A 23,887-nucleotide genomic window follows, 5' to 3' on the forward strand; every position below is an offset into this window, starting at 1 on the left:
GCAGAAGAGATTTCACAGGGCAGCACGAGAGGCCTGCAACACTGGGAGAATGGTTCCAGTTCTAAGTGGCTCTGGATAGTACCAGAGGTTGATAATGCTGGGCTGGGCCCACGTGTCTGTAATGGGGCAGGGAGCTGCTGCAGCAATGTTATAAAAGTGCACACTAAGTCTTTCTGCACCTCAGCTTAATGCTCTGCGAAAGCACAGGCCAGAGCCAGCTTTTCAGGACTCTTCAGGAAGCATGCACAGAGTCAGTTCAACCTCAGGACTAGTGTGTGTAAAATCCTGGCAAGTAGGTGTTAATAGCTTCCAGCAGCTTCAAAGAGAGAGAGCCACACTGCTCTTTATGGCCACAGAACACGTTGTGACTAGTATTTGGAATGCTATGAATAACTTTTAACCAAAAGCTGTTAGGCCATACGTATACTGCTGTGCCTCATACAGACCTCTCACTTTGTTGCTGTTATATACACTTAAATATAAGGTTCCAACATAATGTCTACGCTTCTATACTTCAACACACACACACACACTCGCCACCAATCTTCTCTCAGAGGTGATTTCTCAGTCTTTATGCTATAGCTGTAATATGTAGTGTGTCACCTGCACTCTTCAGAGCTTGACACACGCACACACTTGGTGAGATAGATCTATATTGCTGATTGGGTCTGATCTCTGCCCATATTGAATGTAATCAGCTCATGTTTCCTGTTACCATTTAAATGTGCTATGGTATCGCTTGTATAGCAGCTGGACAAGACACACAAGCCTGACAGCACTTGCCCCAAATTGCCTTGCTGTAGTCGGGGAGTGTGGGTGTTGTTTTTTATCAGCATTTGGTTTAAACTGGCTCAGCCATTTTTAAACCACAGGGTTTCAGCTGGTTTGCGGTTTCCAGCAGCTCCCTTCCCTTGGGACTAGCTTACAAATGGCAGTTTTGCCAGTAGTGAGACTGGCACCTGCCAGGTAAAGCTCATGTCCTGTGGCTCTGCACAGTTCTTGGGCAGCTGCTTAAATCTCTTATTGGGATGTTTCGTTAAAAGCCCTTCGTTAAAAGCAACGGGCACCATCTGTATGCAGGTAGCACCCCTCTCAGGGATCAGACCCCTTAATACTGGCAATGCACAGTCACACGCAGGTCGAGTCCCTGCCCCACAGTTTATACTTGACATGGGTTAGTTTCCCATTCTTCCCTCACTGCACAGCAAGAGGCAGACGTACAGGATGAGGAGCAGCCCCCTGCACTGCCACCGCGGCCCTCAGACCTGGATGAAGATTCCAGCAAGCTGCATGAGGAGTCGCATGAGGAGGAGGCCATCTATGCCGACAGCGTGGATCTGCAAGGGGACTATGAGGAGCTGCCAGAGCCCTCAGACGATAACAATGGTGCTGACGTGGACAGAGACTATGAGGAGCTGCCGGAGCCCTCGAGGGAGTCGGAGGCCATCTACGATGAGGATGTCGATACGAGTGAGGACTATGAGGAGATCCCCCCAGAGAGTGCATCCAGCAGCATCAGGAACATTCCCTGCCCTGGTGAGTGACAGGGAATGAGCTCCTGGGGCATGTCTCTAGGGATGCAGGTGTCTGTCTGCACTTCAGAGCCAGGCCAGGCAGGCACTATGGTGCCATAAAAACGCCAGAGAGAAACCCATCATCATGTTGCTCTGCAGCGATTGTCCTCCCCAGACACCCTGGGGAGCCTTGCTGGGGGCAGCCTGCTTTGCTCCTCCAGTTGGGAGAAATGGTGACAGGGTGTGGGGTACACAGAGCACTGCCCTGCTCTAAGTTCTGAGACCAGCTCAGCTAGTCCTGGGCCGGCAATAGACTCAGCTGCTCAAGAGGGGCCAGGGTGGGCTCGCCAAGGATGGGACAATGCAGGGTGTTCTGGTGCAATTCAGCGCTAAATGCTGTGTTTTGCAGGGAGTGATTTCCAGCCATGCCCCAAAGTCTGTGCTGATTTGCTTCATTTCCAGCTGCAGTTCAAAGAACTGACATTGACCTACAAATGCCTAAGTGATTTAGAGCCTGCACCTTCCTGGTGTGAGGCCTTCAGAGTTGATACCTGCTGGTTTCAAAGGGTGTGACTGCCAGCAGGCCATTCTGAGCGAGTGGAGCTGAGTGGCACCTGCTCCCTTGTAGCTCACAGCAGGGCCGGCTCCAGGCACCAGCGAAGAAAGCTGGTGCTTGGAAAGGCCAATGGAAAGGGGCGGCACGTCCAGGTCTTCGGTGGCAATTCGGCGGCAGGTCCCTCAGTCCTTCTCAGAGCGAAGGATCCGCCGCCAAATTGCTGCCGAAAATTGAAAGCAGCGCGGTGGAGCTGCCGCCAAAGTGCCGCCGATCACGGGTTTATCTCCCCCCACTCCCCCCGCTTCGCTGCTTGGGGTGGCAAAAAAGCTGGAGCTGGCCCTGGCTCACATGGTACACTGTCTGGTCTGTGGCTGAGGTTTTCATGCCTGCTAGGAGTGTGCAGCCAAATCCCCGTCAGCTTTTACCCCAGTGTCCCAGGGGCTCAGAAGGGATGATGGGGCAAGGGGTGGTTCTGTTTAGTTGTAGATGGCAAAGGATCAGTTTGATACAATGCAAGAGGCTAATTTTAACAAACCAAAATAACTAGCACCTTCCTGCCCACCTTGTCGGTACCCAGCACCTGCAGGAGACAGTGCCCAGTGCTGGCCCTGCATCCGCGCAGAAAGAAACAACTGAGAAGAGCCCTGCATCCTGCCAGCCCATGGAGCAGGTTCTGGGCACCGGGAGAGGCACCAGAGTGGAGCACATGGGCACTTGTTGTGGGAGGTGGCTAACAAAGCTGGATCACAGAGCTGAACACTGAACAATTGCCTGGGCCTGGGAGCCCAAGTGAAAGCGAGTTTGGCTACAGCTCTTTGGCCCAGCCGGGCTGTGTCCTGGCCTGCTTTTGGCCAAGCACCTGGACCCTCTCTGTTTGGCAGCATCTAGGACCCTCCCCTGAGCGAGTACCAGACAGTGCATGGCCCAGGGCAAGGCCGCTACCAGTGGCTAGCTTAGCTGGCTTCCCGCCTAATGTGCTGGCTTTTGTGCATTGCATTGTAAGGCACTTCTCTTCCCCATTCAGTGGGAGCTGGGTGCCTGACTGCCTTGTGGTAAGTGTCAGCCAGTGCATCCATCTTAGGGTGACCAGACAGCAAGTGTGAAAAATTGGGACAGAGGGTGGGGGGTAATAGGAGCCTATATAAGAAAAAGACCCCAAAATCGGGACTGTCCCTATAAAATCGGGACATTTGGTCACTCTAATCCATCTTGTGCCCTGGCTAAGGACCGAGAGGTGCAGGGAGTGCTCTGTCTGGTCTGGACCTTTTCCGCAGAGACAACAGCCACTCTGAGAAGGGATGAGCCCTTTCCCCGATGATGAGACCTGAGGCTCAGCAGGGGAGGCGGAGATCACCCCTGTAAATCTGGCAGGGTCTGTGCATGGTTTGGGGCTGCCTCTCCTGAGCTACCCTCTGGTGTTTTCCTGCAGAAGTATGTGAGAATGTGTACGAGGCGGATGATGCTGGGATTTCTGCTGTGGCTCTGTATGATTACCAAGGAGGTGAGTCTGTCTGCTTGGCCTGGGGAGTAGGGGGAAGGAGGTGATCTGCCTGTATGGGAAGATGTGGGAGGGGTCAGCCTGGATGGCATGTAGGGGAAGGGGAGGGGAGAGTTCTCTCTGAATAACGATGCAATATTAACCTCATGCTTCAAGGCCTAAGCCAGTCTCTAGCTATGAGGGTACGTCACACTTAGGGTTGCCAACTGTCTAATCACACAAACCCAAACACGCTTGCCCTGCCCTGAGGCCCCACCCTTGCCCCTTCTCTGAGGTCCCACCCCGCTCACTCCATCCCTCCTCCCTCCGTTGCTCACTCTCCCCTGCCCTCACTCACCTTCACTGGGCCGGGGCAGGGGGTTGGGGTGCAGGAGGGGGCTCTGGGGTGCGGGAGGAGATGAGGGGTGTGGGCTTTGGCCAGGCGGCACTTACCTTGGGCGGCTCCCAGTTGGAGGCACAGCAGGGCTAAGGCAGACTTCCTGCCTGCCTTGGCCCTTTGACACTCCCAGAAGCAGCCGGCACATCCCTAGAGCCCCTGGGGGGGGGTCAGGGGGCTCCATGTGCTGCCCATTCCCTGAGCGCCAACTCCACAGCTCCCATTGGCCGGAAACTGCAGCCAATAGGAGCTGCGGGCACTGAGCCTGCATTAGCCCCACTGCACCACAGACTGGGAGCCGCCCAAAGTAAGCGGGACCAGGGTGCTCTGCACGCTGCCCCTTCCGTGCGCCACTCCCGGAAGTGGCCAGCATGTCCCTACACTGCCTCTGCCTGTAGGCACCACCCCGGCTTGCAGGCACTGCCCCCACAGCTGCCATTGGCTGCAGTTCCCAGTCAATGGGAGCTGCAGAGGACTTTTAGTGGCCTAAAATCTCCTGGTTTGGCTTCAGTAGCCTCTGGGAGATAGAGCCCCATTCTCCCAGCAACTCCCAGCGAAACCAGGAGGGTTGGCAATCCTAGTCACACTGCAATCCAAGACCCGCGGCACCAAGTCTCAGAGCATGGGTCAGTTGACTCAGGTTAGCAGGGCTCAGGCAGTGGGCCTAAATATTGCAGAGTAGATATTTGGGCCGGGGCTGACGCCTGAGCTCTGAAACCCACCCCCCTTGCTCAAGGCCGAACAGATAAACTGCAATTTTTAGCCCCCCAGCCCGAGCCTGAGTCAGCTGACTTGGGCCAGCTATTGCTGTGTTGCGGGTCTTTGATTGCAGTGTAGACGTACCCTTAGAGACCAGAATGAGACCTAATGTGGGGCAGGGATACTCTGCTTCTGCCCTGTTCTTGTGCACTCCTCTGAGGCATCTGGTACCAGCCACTGACAGAGCTTGATACCAAACTAGATGGGCCGTGGGTCTGATCCAGTCTGTCATTTCCTATGGTCCTATGCTGGGATGGGACACTGAGGAAGGGGAGGCGGGGGAACCACTGGTGTGGGATGTAAGTGGAGAGGAGGGGAGGCCTGCCTGGATGTGGTGGTGGCTTCCGCTGTACTCCCCGTGGGGTAATTTTTGCTCCCCACCCTCCCCAAGGTGTCTTTGCCCCCAAGAGCAAATTGCACTGTGCCTCATTTTCCGCTTTCATTTTTGCAGAAGGTGACGATGAAATTTCCTTCGACCCCAATGACACCATCACTCACATCGAGATAGTGGACGAGGGCTGGTGGCGGGGACACTGCCGTGGCAGAGTTGGCCTCTTTCCAGCTAATTATGTGAAGCTACTTCAATGAGACCTGCCATTGCCCGAACCCCTCTGCGCTGCTACCTCTTACTGCTTCAGCGCTTTATGTGTAGCTAGGGCCATGTTACAGTGAGCAGCTCAGCTCAGCCCAGCACACCTGCATGAGGGAGAAACTAACAAGAAATGACAAATAGGATACTGGGGGTCAGGCTGACCCACGTGGGAGTGGTGGGTGGGTGGGTAGGTAAATAATGGGGCATGGGGCCTTTCCCCTCTTGGAGGTGCTGGTTCCAATCCAGCCCCAGGGTGGGGGCACTGGCTGCCCCAGGGGAGTGGGGAATGGGATACGGGGCCTTTCCCTCTAGGCTCTCATTTAAGATGAACCCCTGGCTAGTAATCCGCAAAGTCTTCTGCATGCACTGTGTGGCTTAGCCCAATTCCAGGTGCACCTGTATCTGTGTAACAGAAACCATCCCATGCATGGCAGCCATCCCAGAGACCAAGAGCAGAATATGCCATGAGGAACGAAGTCCTTGTAACACTCCGAGGGGTTCAGCTCAGGCCAGGGTAAAGCACAACGGCAAGTAGGAGAGTGAGGCTTGAGATTTTGCTGCCTGGGGGTAAACAGGACTTCAGCCTCCAGGGTGGGGAACTGAGAACCTTTCGCCTGCACTAATCTCACCAAGTTCTCCTGTGTTGAAAGTGTGATTTTGGCTGTAACATGCTGTTCCATTAAATGGGAGATGCCTGTGCAGAGGCAGACAATAAAGGAGAATCTTGCTAAGGCCTTAGACTTCCTGCCTTTTGATCCTCTGTCCGGTGAAACCGTTGCTGGATACCGCGTCCAGTTCTGGGGTCAAAGGAAAAGGAAAAGGATATTGGAAACATTAGAAAGGGTTCAGAGAAGCACGAGACAAGTTCTGGGAACAGACCTTAGAGTTTCAGAGTAGCAGCCGTGTTAGTCTGTGTTCACAAAAAGAACAGGAGCACTTGTGGCACCTTAGAGACTAACACATTTATTTGAGCATACGCTTTTTTCGTGGGCTACAGCCCACTTCATTGGCTGCAGCAAAAGAAGGTTGAGAGGTGACTTGAGCATGAGCTAGGTCTGATAGCAGAGAGCCGTTTAACGGAGCAGACACTGGCAGAACAAGAGCTAATGCACAGGGGTAATAGAACATTTCTACTTGGAAAATAAACTCTTTTTTTGCTTAGAGTGAGTGTAATTAACCAGTGGGACATGGGCCCAGGGATGTAGTACATTGTCCATCAGTTGGAGTCTTTGAATCAAGCTTGGAGTCCTCTCTGAGTCAGTCTAGTTCAACCACAAGTTTTTGGGCTGGAGACAGGAATCACTGGGTAAAATTCTCTGGTCTGCATTAGGCAGGAGGTCAGACCAGATAATTGGCCTTAGTTCTGTGGATCTAGGGCCAGGTTACCTGCAGCCAGAGGTCGGGGGCGGAGTGGGGTACCAATGGGATGTGAACCCCATGTGCTGTTATTAGCAAGCTGCGCTGTAACAGCCCCCCCAGCTGACCTGTGTGTGTATCCCCAGCCTGGAGCTGGGGCAGCTCAGGGAGGGCTGGTGCCTAAAACACAAGCACTACCCCCACCCAGCTCTCCAGCTTACAGGAGTGGGGGCAAAGGGGCGCAAGCTGCAGTATCCCTTGAGTGGGGGCCACCTGCTACCTCAGTGCACCTAGTCACCCCGCGGGCTGAGGTGTGGGTGGGGAAAGGGCTGTGGAGGGTGACCAGAGAGCAAGTGTGAAAAGTCAGGATGGGCGTGTATGTGTGTGACAATAGGGTCCTATATAAGATAAAGACCCGAATATCTGGACGGTGCTGATATTATCGGGACATCTGGTCACCCTAGGGCCATGGCCCAACCTACCCCCTCCCCGGCATGATTAGCATGTGTCGCTGACCCTTTTATGTACGCAGTGGGAGGGGGAGGCGCCTTGTGTCCCACTGGCAAGAGCCAGGGCTAATCTGGCCCTTAGCACCAAACCCTGAGCTCCTTATTCCCCTTGGAAGCAATGTAAAACTGAGTCAGGGCCTCCCAGAGCCCTTCCATCCCTGTGTCTCATCCTTCCATCCAGGGGCGGCACTAGACATTTTGCCGCCCTAAGCACAGCAGCATGCCACGGGAGGCGCTCTGCCGGTCGCCAGTCTCGCGGCTCTGGTGGACCTCCCGCAGGCGTGCCTGCGGAGGGTCCACTGGTTCCGCAGCTCCACCGAAGCCGCGGGACCAGCAGACCCTCTGCAGGCACGCCTGCGGGAGGCCCACCGAAGCCACGGGACCAGCAGACCCTCTGCAGGCACGCCTGCGGGAGGCCCACCGAAGCCGCGGGACCAGCAGACCCTCTGCAGGCATGCTGCCGAAGGCTGTCTGCCTGCCACCCTCCCGGCGACCAGCAGAGCGCCCCCCACGGCATGCCACCCCAAGCACACGCTTGGCATGCTGGGGTCTGGAGCCGCCTCTGCTTCCATCCCCTTTGGAGCCCACCCACCAACCCCAGTGGCCACAGCACATGCACCAGTTCTGGGAGCCTTTATTGGGATTTGTTACAGTGCGTCTGCAGGGTGCCCACCCTGGGGTTGGCCTGTTACACAAGAGAGATCTGGGTAACTCTCACCGCTTGCCCCAAGCCTAATGCACAACAGGGTGCAGGGAACAGACCGAACTGGAGTAGGATGGGGTAATGTGTGTGCCATTTCTTTTTATCGTATACAAGAGAAATCCAATACAAGCCCTTCTGTTGACGAGCAAACAGACTCATGTACCTCACACCAACCACCATCCTGGCAGCTGCTGAGCCAGTCCCACAATCCCCAGGCTAGGATTTGCTAACTACTACTTTAGAGCCATTTAAATACCATCAGAGCAGTAATAACCCAACCCGGGGCTGTTTAATAACAGCAGAGCAGCTACCTTGCACAGGCTAAGCTGTAAGAACAAATCACAGCACATGAATGACAGCTTCAGCAACAAGCAGCAGAGCCCTTGGCTATCAGCGCTCACTCCACTTGTGCCAGCACCTCTTAGCTGAGGGTCTCTGGGAGCTTCACAGATATGGACGACTCAAGCATCTTGGAAGTAGCGTAAGGTCCCTGTTTGGCGCTGGGCACCAAGCCAGCTAACACAGAGCGACGTTGCTACCAGCACTCTTTACAGACACAGGAAGGCAATTGTGTTTTATTTTGGAGCCGTTTTGTCCTGTCCCCTCTCCTCAGGAACGTCTGGACTCTTGGAAGCATTTGCTATTTATTTCTTGTGTTGTCTGCCTGGTGCCCCGGTCTGTCATGTTCCTGTACCAGGTACGGACGAGCTGCAGAGCTTGCATCTGCGCCAGAGGCACTCCAGATCTGCTCCTCATGAGCTCAGTCAATGCAGTGACAGGTCAGCTTGGAAAACGTTTGATACAGGGTGTCACCTAGTGGCTGAACAGTGTCATACAGTTTAACGTTCCACTGTCCTGTCTCTAGAGGCTCTGGCGGACAGGGCCCAGTGACGCGGGGGCAGGTCTGTTCTTCTGGGGCAGGGGAGTGCAAATACATCCAATCATATGGGATCCATGAAAATGGCTGTAGATGCAGGGGGAGGCGTCTGTAATCCAGCTGGTGCCAAGGGGCAAACTCCACCCCCAGGTTACATAAACATTCTTTCCAGAAATGGCTAAGGGGTGCCCCCTGTTGGCACCTAGCCAGATGGCATCCCAGGGAGGAAGTGATGTCAGGGCAGTGCTAGGAGTTCTCTCATGGAAGAAGCTGCCCACACTCAATTCCCCCAACCCCTTCTCCCCATTCCTCTTCCAGCCTTGGGTGCCCTGTAGAGGGAAGCAACCTTCCAGCACCCATCTGCCAGGGAGGGGAGGGGAGCGATCAGTGACTCTGCCTCACTCTGTAGAAAGTGTGAAACGATCCTGCCTGCCCTGCAATAGCCCAGCCCCTGCTGCCCAGAATACCAACTTTTTCAACAATTATGTTTCTAGCTTTTATGGAAACCAAGTGAATGTGTTTATCCCCAGGCCAAACTGCCTTCCCTGTGGCTCAGACACCCAGCTCCCATAATCATAGAAGATTAGGGTTGGAAAGGACCTCAGAAGGTCATCTAGTCCAACCCCCTGCTCAAAGGAGGACCAGTCCCCAGACAGATTTTTACCCCAGTTCCCTAAGTGGCCCCCTCAAGGATTGAACTCACAACCCTGGATTTAGCAGGCCAATGCTCAAACCACTGAGCTATCCCTCTCCCCCAAATGTACTGTAGTTCTGCATTTTCAATACAAAACACTGCAGTACCTTGAAATCTGAAAATTATGGAGCAGCCTAAAATAACCTGAATATGATGAAAATCAATAGTGTGTGAGGGGGAGGAGAGGGGATTTTTGCTGATTGAATTATTTCATATGATGGCTTTTATTAATTTGATGCTACTCTAGTGGCTCCTGTCTACTGCATCAGTTTTGCAGAATCTAGGGGCTTTGTGCAGGACTTAGGTTGAGCATGATGCAGAACAGACAGGCCTTGATTATCCATCTTCTGCTCTCTCAGCCAGGCAGAGAAGCCTAGTGTTATATTTCCAAACAGCTGCAGCAGATTTGCACATGCAAAATATGCAGTTGTGACTTAGCCCACCTGCAGTTCATGAGTTACTGTCTGTCTGTCAAGGGCTTTGAAGACTAGAAGTGCTAAAAATGGTTGTAATTATTCATTTTGAAACGCAGACAGTGGCTAAAACTGATACCACGAGTGCTGGCCATTTGTCTGTCTCCAATATCATGTGCCCTGCCGCCTGCAACTGTGTAATGTTTGCCCACATCAGGATATTTTCATCTGCAGTGTAAGTGATTCTCTTGAGTTCCAATGTGATGCACATCTCAGAATGGCAGGCCAGCGGAGCAGTCTGGTGAGCTCAGTCCGTGCTCAGCTTGAGGAGCAGAGACACAAACCTAGCATTCTAGATTAGCTTGTATCCTATTCCCTCCTTACTTTGCCATTTAGCTTCAAAGACATGGCAGAGAGCCTTGCTAGCAATGGTAGCTGTGAAAGGAGTCCCTCTGCCCCATCCCCTGGCTCCTTACACAGCTGCCAAGTCTAACAAGCCATTTCCCTGCCCAGTCAGAGCAGAGCAGGAGTCACCCCCCAGCTCTCACCTCAGCCTGGACCTCAGGGAGGGATAGCTCAGTGGTTTGAGCATTGGCCTGCTAAACCCAGGGTTGTGAATTCAGTCCTTGAGGGGGCCACTTAGGGATCTGGGGTGAAAATTGAAGGCAGGGGGCTGGACTCAATGACCTTTCAAGGTCCCTTTCAGTTCTAGGAGATTGGTATATCTCCAATTATTACCTTTATTACCTCACTGCCTGCCTGGGGAAGCATATTCCCTCCTCTGGCTCCCCAGAGCCTTCCTCAGGGCCCCCTTCACTTCCTGGTTGCGGAGGCTGTAGATGAGGGGGTTCAGCATGGGGGTGACAATGCAGTACAGCGTGGAGACCAGGGTGTCCACCCCCACGGAGTAGCCTGCGCTGGGGCGATTGTAGTTGAGGTTGGCCATCCCAAAGTATATGGTGACCACGATCAGGTGTGCGGCGCAGGTGGAGAAGGCCTTGTGCCTTCCCGTGTTGGAGCGGATCCTGAGGATGGCTGCCAGGATGTAGAGGTAGGAGATGACGATGAGCAGAAACGGGCTCAGGCCCACAAAGACACTCGCAGCATGAAGCGCCATTTCATTGACATAGGTGTCACTGCAGGCGATCTTCAGCAGGGGAGGGACATCACAGAAGATGTGGTGAAGCTGGTTGGCGCCACAGAAGGATAAGCTGGAGGCCATGAAGGTGTGTATGGCTGAGTCCAAGAGACCCCAGAGCCAGGATCCCATGGCGAGTGGGACACACACCCTCCGGCTCATGATGTCAGTGTAGCGCAGGGGGTTGCAGATGGCTGCATACCGGTCATAGGCCATGACGGCTAGGAGTGCACACTCGGCTCCCGCGCATGACATCAGGAAGAACATCTGGGCCATGCACGCGCAGTAGGAGATGGTCTCCTGCTCATGCAGGAAGTTCACCAGGATCTTGGGGACTGTGACTGACGAGAAGCAAATATCCAAGCAGGATAAGTGGCTGAGTAAAAAGTACATGGGGCTGTGAAGATGGGAATCCAGCTGGATGAGGGTGAATATCATGGAATTCCCCACCAGGGTGACGAGGTAGATCACCAGGAACACCAGGAAGAGGAAGGCCTGGCCATGGAGAAGGCTGGAGAAGCCCAGGAAGATGAACTCTGTCACCTCTGTCTGATTCTCCTGTTCCATGGAGCTGGTAAAGTTTGTCTGAGGGGGGTGGGACAGGGAGAGAGAAGAGACAGGGAGTGAGTCAGGAACCTTCAGCAGCACGCCTGCAATTTCACATGCAGAAGGGCTGGACACTTAGGGTATGTCTACACTGTGGTTAGACACCCGAGGTTGGCCGCTGCCAGCTCACTTGTGCTCACAGGGCTTGGGCTGCGGGACTGTTTCACTGCAGTGTGGACATCCAGCCTCAGGCTACAGCCCAGGCTCTAGGACCCTGTGAGGTAGGAGGGTCCCAGAGCTCAGGCTGCAGCCTGTGCAGGAAGGTCTACGCAGCAATGAACCAGCCCCGCAAGCCTGAGTCAGCTGGCACGGGGCCAGCTGGGGGCTTCTAATTGCAATGTAGGCAAACCTTGAGTCCGTCAGGAGCTTCCACCCCCACAATACTCCTTTAGTTTTGTCTTTCCTGAGCCCTGTGTCTTACAGAACGATCAGGTTCCTAGTCAGGATCGGGACCACAATGTGCAGGGCACGTATGCAGGGAGGAGTGCATGGTAGGCCAGTGCCCTGCCTGAGCTAACAGCCTGTTAATTTGTCTAGCTTCAGCTATTCCAGCCATTGGCTCTTGATATGCCTTGGCCTGCTAGATTAAAGTCATCTATAGTCAAATATTTGTCCCCCATGTGGGTGCTACATTCTTTGTTCCTAAGTGCATGACCTTATATTTGGCCATATTAAGCTTTCCCATTTACCAATCAGCAAGATTGCTCTAGATCAGCGAAAAGGCTCAACAATCATTTGAGGTCTGGGGCTAAACTGGCTTGCACTGAGGGACTCAGGAGCTTGATTTGTTTAGCAGACCAAAAAGAAGGTTAAGAGCTCCCTTGATTGCCAAGTGTGAGTACCTTCGTGGGGGGAAATACTGCTAGTAAAGGGTAGTTGGCGGAGAAAGATGTAACAAGAACCAATGCCTGGAAATTAAAGCCAGACAAATTCAAATTAAAAATAAAGACCCAAGAACGATTGACCATTGGAACAAACTGCCAAGAGAAGTGGTGGATTTGCCATATTGTGTCTTCAAACCCAGGCTGGAGACCTTTCTGGAAGACGTGCTTTAGCCCAACACAAGTTGTTACATTCAATTCAGGAGCAACTATGTGCTATAATCCAGGGCCAGCTTTAGGCACCGTGGGGCCCGATTCAAAGGAGCTGCTGTCGAAGTCCCACTGCTGTCTTCGGCGGCAGCTCAATCACTGCCATGGAGGAAGGTCCCTCCACAGAAATGCTGCCGAAGACACCGGCAATGATTGAGCTGCTGCCGCCAACAGTGCCGGGACTTCGGCGGTAGCTCAATCGGCTGCCGGTGCCTTCGGCAGCATTTCAGCAGAGGGACCTTCCTCTGCGTCAGCGACTGAGCTGCCACCGAAGACAGTGGTGAGACTACAGCGGCAGCTCCTTTGGGACGTTGCGGTGCCCTCTTAGGGGCGCGGAATCGGCTGAATCACCCTAAAGCTGGCCCTGCTATAATCCTTTGGTCTAATTTTGGTTGTTAGGTTTAATGCGTAGGAGCTGGGTGTGTGTGTGTGATATACAGGAGGTCAGACAAGATGGTTTAATGATCCCTTCTGCTGTTAAAGTCTACAAAGCAAAGAAAATATTAGCATGCATAGGGAATGGGATAGAAACTAATATTGAATAGATACAAATCAGACATCAAGAATTATAACATTCAAAAACCAGTTGGAGAACACTTCAGTCTCCCTGGCCACTCGATTACAGACCTAAAAGTCGCAATATTATAACAAAAAAACTTCAAAAACAGACTCCAATGAGAGACTGCTGAATTGGAATTAATTTGCAAATTGGACACCATCAAACTAGGCTTGAATAAAGACTGGGAGTGGATGGGCCATTACACAAAGTAAAACTATTTCCCCATGTTTATTCCCACTCCCCAACCCGCCAGTTCCTCACATCTCTTTGTCAAGTGCTGGAAATGGGCCATTTTCATTACCACTACAAACAGTTCTTTTTCTCTCCTGCTGATAACAGCTCACCTTAACTGATTACTCTCCTTATAGTGCAGGGGTAGGCAACCTATTGCATGCGTGCCAAAGACGGCTCACGAGCTGATTTTCAGTGGCACTCACACTGCCTGGGTCCTGGCCATTGGTCCGGGGGCTCTGCATTTTAATTTAATTTTAAATGAAGCTTCTTAAACATTTTAAAAACCTTATTTACTTTACATACAACAATAGTTTAGTTATATATTATAGACTTATAGAAAGAGACCTTCTAAAAACGTAAAATGTATTACTGGCACGTGAAACCTTAAATCAGAGTGAATAAATGAAGACTCGGCACTGCACTTCTGAAAGGTTGCCGACCCCTGTTGTAGTGTGTATGGTAACACCCATTGTTTCATGTTCTCTGTGTATATATATATCTTCCTATTGTATTTTCCAGTGCATGCATCCAATGAAGTGGGCTGTAGCTTATGCTCAAATAAATTTGTTAGTCTCTAAGGTGCCATCAGTACTCCTGTTAATATTGAAACTGTGATTGTGCTGTGATGTAACTCAGTGGACCAACTCACCTGATATAGTGGGTTCTGTTCTGGTCACCCTGTCTTAGACAGGATATAGCAGAAACAGAGGCACCTCTTAAATGTGTGATAGAAACCCAGAAAATATCCATTTGAAGGGAGAGTTAAAAGACTGAGACCTTTTAGTTTAGAGAGGAGACAAATTAGAGGGGATAGACGGTGGGCTATAGAATAATGAAAGGGAGCGAGAAGTAGAGTGTTTGCTTCTGTTCACCATCTCTCGCAAGAGCCGGTTTCTCTGTTATGTTCACAGCATACACACGGACAGGCTAAGATAAAAATATAAATACTCTTGCTGGAAGGCTGCAGCATAGCACTGCTTTGTCTTAGAATTCAGAACAATTACACACAGAAACAAAAATCGGAGAGAAAGGAAATAAACTGCTCCCTAAGGGCTTGGCTACACTTGAAAGTTGCAGCGCTGGTGGAGGCTTTCCAGTGCTGCAATTAGTAACCGTCCACACCTGCAAGGCACATCCATTGCTGCAACTCCCTGGCTGCAGCGCTGGCTGTACACCTGGTCTGGTTGGGGTGTAACGATTGCAGCGCTGGTGATCCAGCGCTGCTCGTCAAGTGTGGACACACACCAGCGCTGTTATTGGCCTTCAGGGTATTAGCAGATATCCCAGAATGCTTTTATAAATTACTCTCTTTGTTTTGTTATGCAGCCTCTCTTTGTTTTGTTGTGAACTCGGAGCTCCGGAGCTCCATTGATCCCGGAGCTGCTTATAACACAGCTCCTGTTTGCTGTGATCAATCTGTACCTGGCTGTGAACAATCAAATGAGATAATGAGGCAGGCAGGGAGTGAGTGTTTGCTTGACAGCGGGGAGTCCGTTTGGATGCAGGCTGTTTGCAATTAAGAGTTAAGACTAAGGGGTCGTGAACATTTTCTGATTTTTCAAGGCAGGAAGCTAAACACACAGTGTTGGCTCCAAAAATCCACTCTCTCTCTCTCCCCCCGCTCCCTGTCACACTACACCACCCCCCACCCCCCTCTTTTGAAAAGCACGTTGCTGCCACTTGAATGCTGGGATAGCTGCTCATAATGAATCACTCCCAACAGCGCTGTCCCTACACAGCTGCACGACCAGCACTGTAACTCCCAAGTGTAGCCAAGCCCTAAGACAGAGAGACACAACATCCCACCTCTGTCTAGACTGACTGCTGCTCCCAGAAATTTCACTACAGAGCCCCTAGCTTGCAAGCAGAACTAGAAAACTCACCCACTCAAGGTCACAGCTTGCAATCCAGCACAGTCCTTAATGCACCACGCTAGAGTACACACAGGGAAACCGAATGCAATAAACTGAAAGATCAGTAGGAATCAGAGAAGGATCCCACATGTATATAGGTAATGAGAGCATTCAGAGCCACATGAAATAGAACAACATAATTATAAGAGCTGTAAAGCCTCCCACTCAGGGCAAGAGCCAGCCTCTGACTGATGGGGTTCAGAACTTCCTGCTGTGGAGTGGTTGTTTCATTTTGGGTTTCTTGCCTTTTCCTCTGAAGGGCTTCAAGGCTGAGATCTGTAGGGATGATAAGAAAGTGAACAGCTTCCCTCTCATAACCTAGAGCAGTGGTCTCCGAAGTGGGGTGTGCGCAAGAGGATCCTTCGGGGTGCGCGGCAGGAGGAGCGCCGCCGGAGCAGTGCCGCTTTATTTTTTCCCTTCGGCACTTCGGCCAGGAGTTTGAGTGCCTTTTTTTTTTTTTTTTGCTTCAACAGTTTGGCCGGGAGCAGGGGGTGCATGCGCAAAATTTTTTTACTGATGGGGTGTACAATCAAAAAAGTTTGGAGACCACTGACCTAGGGACACTGGGAGGAACAGACTATGGCCATGTCTACACTGGCGAGCTTATAGCAGCAGAGCTGCACCAAAGCAGCTGATCGCTCCCGTAGCCGCTCTTGGCCGACGGGAGCGAGCTCTCTGGTCAACATAACTAAACCACCCCCAACGAGTGGCAGTAGCGATGTCGGTGGGAGAGCGTCTCCTGTCAACACTGGCACTTCTGTCGGTGTAACTTACATCGCTGAGGGGCGTGTAGACACAGCCTCAGTTAGAGTCTGAACTAGTGCAGTGTGTGTGAGGGTCCAGTCAGAAAGCAGGGTTGTTATTACAACAGCAGCCCAGAAACAGGAGAGAAACTGCAGAGTCCAGTTCTGTGACTGAATTAATGTTGCTGTGGAAACCACTATACTGTCTTAATTTTCTGTTCACAAGTCTGGCCGGGAGCCCGGATTAAGGTTCTTTTTCCTTTTGATTTCCCTATTTTTAAAGAAAATGCTGGAGTTACAGGGCAGGAAGCCGCACTGGAGGAGATTCTGGCAGTGAATAGCAAGGTCTCTCTCCTTATTACTTGTCCCACCCTGGCCCAGCTGTGGCGCTAGCTGCACTGTCAGAGGCTTTGCACAGCCATCTGGTCACTTTCCTAAAGCTTCAGAGTTTCACCAAGGTGCTGGGAATGCAGCCTAGGCATAGGGCTGGACTTCTGCAGAGCGGTGAATTCACCATCTGTGCTGGGAGAGAGCAACTCCCCTTCCATGAGAAACTGTGGCCCCTGCTGCTAGGGACTGTGCAGCTGCTTTGCTCCCATGTGGCTTGGGCAGCAAATCACTTTGTGCCGGTGGAACATTGCAGAGCAGACATTTTCCTTCCACACCTGCCAATGTTACTCTTCTTTGGTGCAGGCCCACTGCATGCCCAGGACTTGGGGGGATGCTCTGCTGGACTCCAGCTCCTGCACCCCACCAATCAGAGAAATGTCAGGTTGGAAGGGCCTTCAAGAGGTCATCTAGTTCAGCCCCCGTGCTGGGACAGGGCCAAGTAAATCTAGACAACCCCTGACAAGTGTTTGTCCAACCTGGTCTTAAAACTCTCCAGTGACAGAAATTCCCCAACCTCCTTTTAAAGACTTTTCCAGAGCTTAACCACCCTTAGAGTTAGCTTTTTCTAATATCTAACCCAAATCTCCCTTGCTGCAGATTAAGTCTGGCTACAACAACACTGCATACCCACCTTAGAGTAATTTAATCTAGAATGCATTTGCTTTTGACCATGTCCTTTGGGACTATGTCAAAAACCTTACTAAAAACCAAGATTCATCATGTCTGCTCTTTCCCCACTCCACTAGTCCTGTAACCCTATCGAAGAAGAAAATTAGGTTGGTTTAGCATGCTGTGTTTTGGACACATCAGTGCTGGCTTGTCCTTAATTTGTTAGTCTTTAAGGTGCCACAAGTACTCCTGTTTTTTTTGCGGATACAGACTAACACGGCTGCTACTCTGAAACCTTATACCACTGTTATTTTCTAGGTGCTTTGTTCCAGTATCTTTCCACATAGTGAAGATAAGCTGACTAGTCTATAATTCCCTGTGGTCTCTTTGTTCCCCTTTTTAAAGATAGGTGCTATGTTTGCCCATCTTCAGGGATCTCACCTCTCCTCCATGAGTTCTCAAAGATAATTGCTAATGGTCATGACATTGTTTCAGCTAATTCCTTAAATACTGTAGGCTGAATTTCATCAAGCTCTGTGGACTTGACCTTATCTAACTTAGCTAAATAATCAGTGACTCTCTGACCCTTTCTTTCCATGCAGTGGAAAAAATAAAATAAAATAATTGGAGATATACCTATCTCGTAGAGCTGGAAGGGACCTTGAAAGGTCATTGAGTCCAGCCTGCTGCCTTCACTAGAGGGACCAAGTACTGATTTTTGCCCTAGACCCCTAAGTGGTCCCCTCAAGGAGTGAATTTACAACCTTGAGTTTAGCAGACCAATGCTCAAATCACTGAGCTATCCTGCCCCCCCCCGCCCCAAGGATCCCTGACCGACAGCCCCATGGGGAAGGGGCTGGGACTGGCTTTGAGCTCTTTCATCCCTGGGTTTCAGTGAGTGATAGAGCCCAGAGCAGAGGCTGCAGAGCGACTTACCCAGCAGCGTGTCCTGTCGCTGGGTCCATCAGTCTGGCTGGAGCCACATGGCCATGGCGGAGAGGAAGGGGTGGCAATAGTTCTATCTGTGCCCTTGCTGCACCTCTGCCCTTGGGAGTCGGAGGAATGGCAGCTCACACTCGCACCAAATGCTCTGTGAACAGGAAAGATCACGGAAATGCCTGGGTCTCACCTGCCGGCCTGAGGAGGAGCCCAGCTGATCCCTGGCACTGAGGCTGAGGCTGCATGAAGGGGGTGGTATTTAACCCTGGGTGAGGGAGCCCAGGGGATAGACTCTCAAAGGTGGCTCATTATTAATGACAGGAACAAAGCCCAGAAAAAACACACACCCCTTCCCACTCCACCCCCATGGGGCTTCTCGGGTGTTGGTGCTGGAGCTAAGCTGGCTGGTTGAAACCCAGTACATGGACTTAGTTGGCCTCTCCCAGCCCAAGATCTCCCAACCCCAAGCCCGCACTGTTTAACTCCAGCCACAGGGCTTTGCTGCACATCTCAACCCTCGCATTTCACTCACTCCACTCTTCTGCACCCCTTGTAACTTAGACCCAGGATCCTGCCTTATCTATGACAGCCAGACACTCGTCCTTACATCCAGCTCCCGGCCCTACTGCCCTCTAGATCCTGCTGTACCTCCCCCTGCACCATCCTCCCACCCAGCTCCTGAACCTACTGCCCTTGGGATCCTGCTGTACCTCCCCCTGCACCATCCTCACACCCAGCTCCCAGCCCTACTGCCCTCTGGATCCTGCTGTAGCTCCCCCTGCACCGTCCTCACACCCAGCTCCTAGAAGCATAGAATCTCAGGGTTGGAAGGGACCTCAGGAGGTCATCTAGTCCAACCCCCTGCTCAAAACAGGACCAAACCCAACTAAATCATCCCAGCCAGGGCTTTGTCAAGCCTGACCTTAAAAACCTCTAAGGAAGGAGATTCCACCACCTCCTTAGGTAACCCATTCCAGTTCTTCACCACCCTACTAGTGAAAAAGTTTTTCCTAATGTCCAACCTAAACCTCCCCCTCTGCAACTTGAGACCATTACTCCTTGTTCTGTCATCTTCTACCACTGAGAACAGACTAGATCCATCCTCTTTGGAACCCCCTTTCAGGTAGTTGAAAGCAGCTATCAAATCCCCTCATTCTTCTCTTCTGCAGGCTAAACAATCCCAGTTCCCTCAGCCTCTCCTCATAAGTCATGTGCTCCAGCCCCCTAATCATTTTTGTTGCCCTCCACTGGACTCTCTCCAATTTATCGACATCTTTTTGTAGTGTGGATCCCAAAACTGGACACAGTACTCCAAATGAGGCCTCACCAGTGCTGAGTAGAGGGGAATGATCACATCCCTCGATCTGCTGGAAATGCCCCTACTTATACAACCCAAAATGCCATTAGCCTTCTTGGCAACAAGGGCACACTGCTGACTCATATTCAGCTTTTCGTCCACCGTAACCCCTAGGTCCTTTTCTGCAGAACTGCTGCCCAGCCATTCGGTCCCTAGTCTGTAGCAGTGCATGGGAGTCTTCCGTCCTAAGTGCAGGACTCTGCACTTGTCCTTGTTGAACCTCATCATATTTCTTTTGGCCCAATCCTCTAATTTGTCTAGGTCCCTCTGTATCCTATCCCTACCCTCCAGCGTATCAACCACTCCTCCCAGTTTAGTGTCATCTGCAAACTTGCTGAGGGTGCAGTCCACACCATCCTCCAGATCATTAATGAAGATATTGAACAAAACCGGCCCCAGCACCGACCCTTGGGGCACTCCGCTTGATACCGGCTGCCAACTAGACATGGAACCATTGATCACTACCCGTTGAGCCCGACCATCTAGCCAGTTTTCTATCCACCTTACCGTCCATTCATCCAGCCCATACTTCTTTAACTTGCTGGCAAGAATACTGTGGGAGACTGTATCAAAAGCTTTGCTAAAGTCCAGAAATAGCACATCCACTGCTTTCCCCTCATCCACAGAGCCGGTTATCTCATCGTAGAAGGCAATTAGGTTAGTCAGGCATGACTTGCCCTTGGTGAATCCATGCTGACTGTTCCTGATCACTTTCCCCTCCTTTAAGTGGTTCTGAACTGATTCCTTGAGGACCTGTTCCATGATTTTTCCAGGGACTCCTGACCCTACTGCCCTCTGGATCCTGCTGCACCTCCCCCTGCACCATCCTCCCACCCAGCTCCTGAACCTACTGCCCTTGGGATCCTGCTGTACCTCCCCCTGCACCGTCCTCACACCCAGCTCCCAGCCCTACTGCCCTCTGGATCCTGCTGCACCTCCCCCTGCACCATCCTTTTTGCTACTGACAACAGCTGGCAGCAGGGTTACGTAAGAAATGAGAGAGTAGAAATCCTCCAGGCCTACACTGGGTGAACTGCAGCCCAGGGCAAGGAGACAACCTGGGTGTAGCCAAGACCAATCCGTGCAGGTGAGTGGGTTCAGTGGGGCAGGGTTGACCTCCTTGCATACTGGGCAGTTCTTTGCTATGGGAGCACATAGGGGCCCGCTGAGAGCCCATCAGACTTTACCTGGGCTGTGCTGAAGTTGATGTAGAAAGCCCTCCGTAGTGCAACTCCCTGTCCCTGAGCCCCCTCCTTGAAACTTGTCCTAAGAGGCATTTGAGCAGCATCATTCCAGGATGTGAACTTGCTCCTTGTGACAACTGGCTCTGACCCTCCCAACCCATTGTGAAATGACTTCTTTGCCTGAAGTCTAGCACCTGACATGTATTGAGCAGCAGAGCTGCATTTCCCCAGCCTATGTTTTTGAGGTTTAAAAAAAAGGTCCTGTTCTGAATCAAGACAAAATGTCCATTGTGAGAATTTTTGCAAAGCAAAATTCCTAAAACAAGGTTTGAGTCAATCAAAATGTTTTATTTTGATCATGCAGCACGGTATGGGGAGGAGGTGACCAGCTCTCTGTGGAGAAAGAAGTAGTTCGGGACTATTTAGAAAAGCTGGACGAGCACAAGTCCATGGGGCCGGATGCGCTGCATCCGAGGGTGCTAAAGGAGTTGGCCGATGAGATTGCAGAGCCATTGGCCATTATCTTTGAAAACTCATGGCGAATGTGGGAGGTCCCGGATGACTGGAAAAAAGCTAATGTAGTGCCCATCTTTAAAAAAGGGAAGAAGGAAGATCCAGGGAACTACAGGCCAGTCAGTCTCACCTCAGTCCCTGCAAAAATCATGGAACAGGTCCTCAAGGAATCAATTCTGAAGCACTTAAAGGAGGGGAAAGTGATCAGGAACCGTCAGCATGGATTCACCAAGGGCAAGTCATGCCTGACTAACCTAATTGCCTTCTATGATGAGATAACCCCCTCTGTGGATGAGGGGAAAGCAGTGGATGTGCTATTTCTGGACTTTAGCAAAGCTTTTGATACAGTCTCCCACAGTATTCTTGCCAGCAAGTTAAAGAAGTATGGGCTGGATGAATGGACGGTAAGGTGGATAGAAAACTGGCTAGATGGTCAGGCTCAACGGGTAGTGATCAATGGTTCCATGTCTAGTTGGCAGCCGGTATCAAGTGGGGTGCCCCAAGGGTCGGTGCTGGGGCTGGTTTTGTTCAATATCTTCATTAACGATCTGGAGGATGGTGTGGACTGCACCCTCAGCAAGTTTGCAGATGACACTAAACTGGGAGGAGTGGTTGATACGCTGGAGGGTAGGGATAGGATACAGAGGGACCTAGACAAATTAGAGGATTGGGCCAAAAGAAATATGATGAGGTTCAACAAGGACAAGTGCAGAGTCCTGCACTTAGGACGGAAGAATCCCATGCACTGCTACAGACTAGGGACCGAATGGCTGGGCAGCAGTTCTGCAGAAAAGGACCTAGGGGTTACAGTGGACGAAAAGCTGAATATGAGTCAACAGTGTGCCCTTGTTGCCAAGAAGGCTAATGGCATTTTGGGTTGTATAAGTAGGGGCATTTCCAGCAGATCGAGGGATGTGATCGTTCCCCTCTATTCAGCACTGGTGAGGCCTCATTTGGAGTACTGTGTCCAGTTTTGGGCCCCACACTACAAGAAGGATGTGGATAAATTGGAGAGAGTCCGGCAGAGGGCAACAAAAATGATTAGGGGGCTGGAGCACATGACTTATGAGGAGAGGCTGAGGGAACTGGGATTGTTTAGCCTGCAGAAGAGAAGAATGAGGGGGGATTTGATAGCGGCTTTCAACTACCTGAAAGGGGGTTCCAAAGAGGATGGATCTAGACTGTTCTCAGTGGTAGAAGATGACAGAACAAGGAGTAATGGTCTCAAGTTGCAGAGGGGGAGGTTTAGGTTGGACATTAGGAAAAACTTTTTCACTAGTAGGGTGGTGAAGAACTGGAATGGGTTACCTAAGGAGGTGGTGGAATCTCCTTCCTTAGAGGTTTTTAAGGTCAGGCTTGACAAAGCCCTGGCTGGGATGATTTAGTTGGGTTTGGTCCTGCTTTGAGCATGGGGTTGGACTAGATGACCTCCTGAGGTCCCTTCCAACCCTGAGATTCTATGATTCTATGATTAACATGCATGGTGTGAACCCATTTGCATCGTGTCGAGTGCAGTTATATGCATGTACCAAATGCTCCACGTGCTGGCTCCAGTATTTTTTCTGCTGAGGCTCCAGAGTTCCCAGCATGTTCAGTAGTGTGCGGTTGAATCGTTCTGGTAGTGGATCCCCTTAAGGATGATAAGGGGTGGTGCGTGATTTTTTGATTCCCATGATCTTACAAAGTTCCTTTATTAATTGACTTTCAAAATTGCGTCCCTGATCTGAATGTAGTCTGGTGGGCAACCCATAGTGGATGAAGAACTTTTCCCACAGGATCTTGGCAACCGTGGAAGCTTTTTGATCTTTGGTGGGATAAGCCTGGGCATAACGAGTAAAATGGTCAGTGACCCCCAAGATATTTGCAATACCCTGGTGGTCAGGCTCTAATGACAGAAAGTCCATAAAGACAAGCTCCATGGGTGCAGAACTCATGATGCTGACAAGAGGAGCCGCCTGCTTAGGCAGAGTCTTTCGTTGAATACATCTGGTGCAGATGCGAATATGGTGGGCGATGTCAGGCCCCATTTGGGGCAAATAGAATCTTGCCTTAACTAGGGCCTCCAATCGCTCGACTCCCAGATGCCCCATTCGATCATGGCAGGGCTCTAACACGCCTCGCCGGTATGCAGCTTTACATAAAACGTGCATTGGCAGTTCCTGCAGATAGTTGTTCCCTGCCATCTCACGGCATTTCCACGCCAATCTTTGGAACAGGTTTGCATTTGATTAAAGGTGCATACTTTCTTCCCTTTGGATCTGGGCAGACCAGTGCCATTGTTTGTAGTTCCTGGTTTACCCCCGCAACGTTCTTTGGGAACTGAACATTTAACAGGATATATCCCCGATAGGGGCAGGAGTCACAACCAATTCCCCAGACTGTCAGGCCAGACAGGGGACGCAAGGGTAAATGCTGCAGGTGTTCTCGGTAGTAAGATTCATAAAGTATGGTGACCTGTGATCCACTGTCCAGCAATGCCTCACACAACCGTCCTTCTATACGAACAGGTACTATAGCCTGGGGGCCTATCAGCCCATCTGGGTAACCCGTTTGTGTTTTTTTTTCTGGGGAGCCTTGGAATTTCAGGGTCTTGGGTTGCTCCATCCCCAAGTCCTGTTGGTGTTTCCCTGAAGCCTCCTAATGGTCTGCTGCAATCTCTGAGATACCCTTGCATGATCTGTCTTGTTTTGACAGTCCAAGGCATAGTGACCATCTCTTCCACAGTTATAACAGAAACCTTCTCATTGGCTATCACCCCTCCTGC

At 51.3% G+C, this 23,887-nt stretch overlaps 2 protein-coding genes across 4 annotated transcripts in view; one reads left to right on the forward strand and one right to left on the reverse strand.

Moving 5' to 3' along the window:
• Positions 1-6,027, forward strand: part of HCLS1 (hematopoietic cell-specific Lyn substrate 1) — a 64,209-nt gene extending 58,182 nt beyond the window's left edge. For all 3 annotated transcript variants that reach the window (XM_045002207.1, XM_045002208.1, XM_045002209.1), the window contains 3 exons: positions 1,206-1,536; positions 3,500-3,571; positions 5,155-6,027. In XM_045002207.1, the coding sequence (XP_044858142.1) occupies positions 1,206-1,536; positions 3,500-3,571; positions 5,155-5,291 (540 nt within the window). In that variant the 3' untranslated portion in view covers positions 5,292-6,027. The remainder of the gene's footprint in view (positions 1-1,205; positions 1,537-3,499; positions 3,572-5,154) is intronic.
• Positions 6,028-10,591: 4,564 nt separating this feature from the next.
• LOC123352111 (olfactory receptor 5V1-like) lies at positions 10,592-13,647 on the reverse strand. Its single transcript, XM_044991859.1, has 2 exons — positions 13,586-13,647; positions 10,592-11,570 (listed from the first exon to the last, which is right to left on the reverse strand). The coding sequence occupies exon 2, from the start codon at positions 11,550-11,552 to the stop codon at positions 10,596-10,598; it is 957 nt and encodes a 318-aa protein (XP_044847794.1). The 5' UTR covers positions 11,553-11,570; positions 13,586-13,647; the 3' UTR covers positions 10,592-10,595.
• Between the last annotated feature and the right edge of the window lie 10,240 nt (positions 13,648-23,887).

This window comes from Mauremys mutica, chromosome 1 (genome assembly GCF_020497125.1).
Source record: "Mauremys mutica isolate MM-2020 ecotype Southern chromosome 1, ASM2049712v1, whole genome shotgun sequence".
NCBI classification, from domain to species: Eukaryota; Metazoa; Chordata; order Testudines; family Geoemydidae; genus Mauremys; species Mauremys mutica.